At 40.2% G+C, this 5,720-nt stretch overlaps 1 protein-coding gene across 1 annotated transcript in view; it reads left to right on the top strand.

Moving 5' to 3' along the window:
• Window positions 1-4,576, top strand: part of FAM172A (family with sequence similarity 172 member A) — a 253,346-nt gene extending 248,770 nt beyond the window's left edge. Inside the window, exons 10-11 of the mRNA XM_015571579.1 lie at window positions 3,655-3,757; window positions 4,449-4,576. Coding sequence (XP_015427065.1) covers window positions 3,655-3,757; window positions 4,449-4,576 — 231 coding nt within the window. The remainder of the gene's footprint in view (window positions 1-3,654; window positions 3,758-4,448) is intronic.
• The last annotated feature ends 1,144 nt before the right edge of the window (window positions 4,577-5,720 follow it).

The following is a 5,720-nucleotide window of genomic DNA, read 5'->3' as shown; positions in this document are numbered from 1 at the left end:
GGTTTGTTTGGTGTCTATAATTGAAACAATGTATAACTCCAGCTCTGAGATCCCGGCTCATTGAAAGCAGGTTTCTGGGGTTTTGTTTAGCTTCTATATTTGTCACTATGTTTCAAACTGTAGGCTCAGAGGCCAGCAAGGCAGGCAGAGAACATTGGTTTCCTCCGTCACTGCAGCAAACAAGCCTCATGTTAGCTTCAAGCTGCCTGGCTGCCGGCCGCCATCTTGGCTGGCAGTTCATTTGCATATCACCCTGATTAGCCAATGGGAAGGGTAGCGGATATACGGCTAATTACCATGTTTCTCTTTTATTAGATAGGATAAGATAGAATTTCAGATAGTTTGACTTAATATATTATGGCTGTATGTCTTTCTCATACTTCTTTCTTTACATATATTTTCCAGTGTGCTTACATTATTATTTTATTTCATTATACTCTATGACATGGAAAACCTATTTTTAGCTTGTTTTGCCCAGTTTCCTATATATTTTTTCCTAGGGCGGGTTGGGGAGGATAAAGATTTCACAAATGCACACATGCACATGTATACACTGATGAAATTTTTGGTATCAAACCTTTACCATTCTATACAGGTACTTTGTCATTCCTGAGAACTTTTATACATACTTTTAACTATAACATGTTTATTTTTCTACCCTATTTTTATGAGAGAGCAAAGCCCAAACATGTACTCTGGCTGGTGTGGCTCACTGGTTGAGCATTGTCCTATGCACCAAGAGGGCACGTGTCCAGGTTGCGGGTTTGATTCCCAATTGGGGGCGTACAGGAGGCAGCCAATCAATATTTCTCCCTCTCATCAATGTGTCTCTCTCTCCTCCCTTCTCTCTAAAATCAATAAAAACATAATTTTAAAAAAAAATTTAAAGCCCAAACATATGCCTAGATATAAACAAATTTCAGAATCATAAAATGTTAACTTACATTTTGCTTTAAATGTTTAAGTTAAAAGTGACCTGGATAAAATCCATTTTGTTCAGCTTTTTAAATTCAGTGGTAGGTGTTAAAAAATGATTAATCGCCTGCACATTGTAATGCACCATCACTTTTATTAATACTAGAAATATCCTATAAGACATAGTTTTACATATGTGAAGTGTATGTGGGCAGTATTAAGAGTGACATATCACCTGGGTAATAGCTGACTTTCATCAGATTTGGAGGTACTACTAGGATGAATAATAATTAAAATATATGCCTAATCGCTGCCTGTCTGTCGGTAGTGCTAATTGCTGTCATTGAAAAGACTGAATTGTTTAAGAAAGAGAGAGAGAAAGAGAAAGTCATTCTTCATTGAAGCTATCTCCCTGTATCACTGGGAGCCTATTTTTAGTACCTATAGAAGTCATGATTTTTGAATTTATTAGGGGCTGTGATGAATGATAAAACAAATCATCCATTTACATATCTTGACACTGCTTTGGAGAATACTTACTTCTTACAAGCAAGTGTCACATTGTATATAAAAGCTGGCTAATTGTCTGCTAATCTTCTGCATTATCCAGAACTCTCTGATGTGGTATTCTATCAATAGTAATATTAATTTGACTTATTTCAAATGTATGAAATATCTTCTAAAACCCCATTTCTTTTATAATTTCTGTTCTTTTATATTGTATAATTTTGCATTCAGCTGCTAATTAAGATTAGGAGTGCAAGTTAAGAATACATATCCACTTTAAACCCTCAAGCTTTTATAATACAAGAAAACACTAATATTTTATCCATTTTAAATGTAAAAAAGAAAGCATTTAAGAACATTACTAGATGTTGTGTTTGTTTTCATGGATTTTTTTCCACACAGTTCAATAGTTTCATTGATCTACTGTTTCTTGCAAAAATCTGCCATGCTTTGTGAACTTCACTTTCTAATCTCATACAGCAACCCTTCCTTTATGTTATTCCTGCTCTCCCTGGTCCCAGAACAGTAGGGTTGCCTTGACAAATCTATTCAAAAGCCATTCCTCAGCCTTTATTGGTGGGGACTGGGGCCTTTGAAATTCTCTCCTCACTGCAACACAGCTGACATCTTCTTCCAGACAATGAATTAAGGAAACACAATAAGACACTTGATCTACCAGTCAAGGATCTTTCCACAGTGAGGACGGATTCCATGGTGCACAACCAGGGCAGCAGGCATCTAAAAATACACAATACGTGGTTGTTTACCAGAATGGCAATCAGCGATTTTTCCAACATGATTGATGGGATGATTTCTTTTAAAATAAAATCTGGAAATTCAGTGTCTGTGTGTGTGTGTGTGTGAGTGTGTGTGTGTGTGTGTGTGTGTGTGTGTGTGTGTTTTGGAAATTTTTTAAGAGATATATATGAGGTTAATCACATTTTTTGAGCCAGACTTAAAGTCAGATTTAAAATGTATGGAAGGAATATAAATTATTTTTATTTCATTTGTCTGAATTGTAAGTTATTATCTTTACTATTGAAAGCTTTGTGTCCTCAGACACACCACTACAATTCACCAGATTGTATTTCTTTTGAACTCTTTAATACATCATTCATTGATCCAGGTTGAAGTAAAAATTAAGAGATGGTATCATTATAAGGGCCAGATTTTGAGGAGTAAGTATAAAATCTATTCTAGTATTACAAAGACAAAGAATATAGTTTTAAAATGTAGCTACTTTTTCATGTGTTCAAAATAATATTAATTTCTATCTAAAAGTTGTTAATGGACACCCGTTTTAGTTTATTTTAATTATAATCCTAGCCTTCTCTTGGAAATATATTACATCACTAGAGGACCGGTGCATGGAATTCGTGCACGAAGCATGTGGTGTGGAAGGGCAGGTCCCAGCTGACCTCTGGGCCCTGGGCAGCACCTGGTTCCCTGGCCCCTGAGCATCCCCATCTGTCTGAGTCACAGTGCCCAAGTCTCCACACAGAGATGCTGTGAGTGCGACCAGACACTGCGGGCTGGAGCGCAGCGTGGTCCTCTGGGCCACCCAGCCGTGCTGCATGGAAGCCAGACAGGCAGCATGCTATCTCCCAGCCGGTCTCGCAGACTGGCTCTTTGCAAAACCACAGGGAGCCCAACCGGCCCCTGTGGTCCCGGTGGCTGCAGCCTGGCTCACCCAGATGACACCATGCAGGTGCAGTGTGGTTTCCTCACAGGTGCCCAGCACCTGAGTACGGGAGCTTCCCCAGTGTGTGAGCCCTGGCGTCCTGGGGGAGGGTAGCAGTGGGAGTGAGAGCATGCTCGGCAGACACCCCGCATTCTCACCACACCTCTGCCCCTGTCACCCCCGCCCCCAGGTAGCCGGGGAGAGGTCACAGTGTATCACCAACACCCGCCATGTTCCATGCCGCCCTCTGGTGGTCAAACTCCCGTTGAGAAGACAATTTGCATATTAGGTTTTTATTATATACGATGGTTTAATGAAGGTACCTGTATTCTTAATATCAACACACATGATTTGCAGAATTGTAGAAGATAAACTTTCCACAGTCATGTAGGTCATCAATAATTACTGACTGTTTGCATAAGAAAACCTTTTATAGTGTATGAAAAATAAATTGAATATACTTCTAGTGGGTAAATTAATCTCTACAACCTGTAAAGTTGGTCTTGGCTTAAATTATGCTTCACCAGGAAATTGTCTCTATCACATTGCAGAACTGCTGTAATTGGGTCTCTAGCTCAGAGCCATTAGACACTTCGGTGGAGTCCATGCTGCCTGACTGCCCTCGAGTCTCTGCAGGTAGGTGTTTGATGAGATGTATGGGTTTTGTGTGTTTTTTAAGGTGAAAAAAAAATATGCTTATGAAATGTGGAATTCTGTTTTGCAAATTAAGCATGTTGTTCTGCTTTGAATCTTCAAACGAGTTATTGATAATATACGGCATGGGTCCGATCCACTACCAGAAATTTGTTAAGTAGCTAAAAATGTGTACCATCAAACTCCGTAAAGATGAGTAGGTGAAACAATCCAAGAGTACTGAAGACAGTTGCTGTTGAAGCTTAGGGAAACAAGATGTCCATAAATTAAAAGTTGATATAAGACAAGGACTGGATAGCCATGCAGGATCTCAGAATATTTGTCTCTGATTGAGTACCAACTCGCTTATACAAGAGGCAGTCAAGTTTCTGAACTGGGAAAAAGAGACTGCTGTGACATATAGTCTTTAGAAAAGGTTTTCATGCAAAAGATTTTGGCTGGACTTTGTGTGTTAGGATTTGGATTGTCAGAAGATATACAGGATGGCATTTTAGTCAGAAGAAACAGAGCAATGTAAGGAATAAGTGCTAGAATGGATATGAAGATGTTCTCAGGAAACGAAGGCAGGACTGGCTGCTACTGAAAGGAAGGATGTGGAGAGTGAGCCCCTCAGGTGGGCTCCAGACCGTGGATGGATGGCTGACACTGGTTCCCAGCCTACAGACTTTGTACTTTTGTCTCTAATCTCTAGATTGCTTCTCGTTTTGGCTTTCACCATTCTCAACCAATCTTGATAGTAAACACAAATTGAGCGATGATATCTGGTTATGGCTACAGAACAGAAATGGGCTTGGTTTGACCGTAGATGCCAAAAAATAAGCAGAAGTTTTGAACATGAACTTCTCCAAGCAAGCATTCAGAGGAGAGAGTGAATCACTACATATTTAGAGTTACAGACATGTTTATGCATTTGAAGGAAATAATTTGGACAACATTTTAAGTACTAGGTAAAGAACTGTTATAAATAAATTTCACTGTCATTATAGCCTAAAATCATGGGACTGGGAAGGAACAGTTTTGCTAGTCACTAAGGATAATAAGAAGAGAGGCCAGTCCCATTTCCACCCCTTCATTCCAGATCTGGGAGAAATAAGACAGTCTATTAAATGCTGATTTAGAGCAAATATCACTTCCTAGAGGACATTGTCTCATCCTAGAAGACACTCTAGCTGAGTCTTCAAAAAACCCTTTCACCATTCTATCAAGCCTGCTGCGTAAGGGTCATGGGGAACATGGTAAGACCAGTGAATGTTGGCAAGCCTAAGGCTCTTTTTTGTCCCCGCACTTGCTCTCTCTGATGGCAGCCAGCTGTCATGTTGTGAGCTGCTCTGTGGAGAGGTCCATGTGGCAAGGAATTGGTGTCTCTGGCCAAAAGCCAATGAGAACCTGAGGCCTGCCAACAACCACATGAGTGACCTTGGAAGAGGATCCTGTCCCAGTTGAGCTTTGTGATGCCTGCAACCCCAGCCAAGACCTTGACTGTGGCCTGTGAGAGACCCGGTACCAATTATCCAGCTAAGCCATGCTCAGATTCCTGACCCACAGAAACTGTGGGTGATGTGTCTTGTTTTAAGTTACCAAATTTTGGGGTGATTTGTTCCACAGTAGTAGATAATTATTAATGCAATAGGTTTAAACTTCAGCTCTCATGGTCTCAACCTTAAGTAAAAGCAACCTTAACTTTTTTGAGACTAAAGCCTTATAAAGCTCATTTTTGCTCTGATACCTTAGGGTTAAGAGCAACTCTTTCTAAAAAGGCACTAAAAAACTCATTGAAGACAATTCATTCCTCTACTTCAGTGGTTTTCAACCTTGGCTGCACATTAGAATCACCTGGGAATCCTTTTAAAATCCTGAGTCCTGGGCCTCAGCCTCTGGAAATTCTGTTTCTTTGTTATGGGATGGGGCCACAATGGCAGCAGCAGGCAAGCAAGCTACTGCCTGGATGGAGGAACCAGACAGC

This window comes from Myotis davidii, unplaced genomic scaffold (genome assembly GCF_000327345.1).
Source record: "Myotis davidii unplaced genomic scaffold, ASM32734v1 scaffold44, whole genome shotgun sequence".
Classification (NCBI taxonomy): domain Eukaryota; kingdom Metazoa; phylum Chordata; class Mammalia; order Chiroptera; family Vespertilionidae; genus Myotis; species Myotis davidii.
The sequence above is the reverse complement of the archived record's forward strand: the minus strand, read 5'-3'. Positions and strand labels throughout refer to the sequence as shown.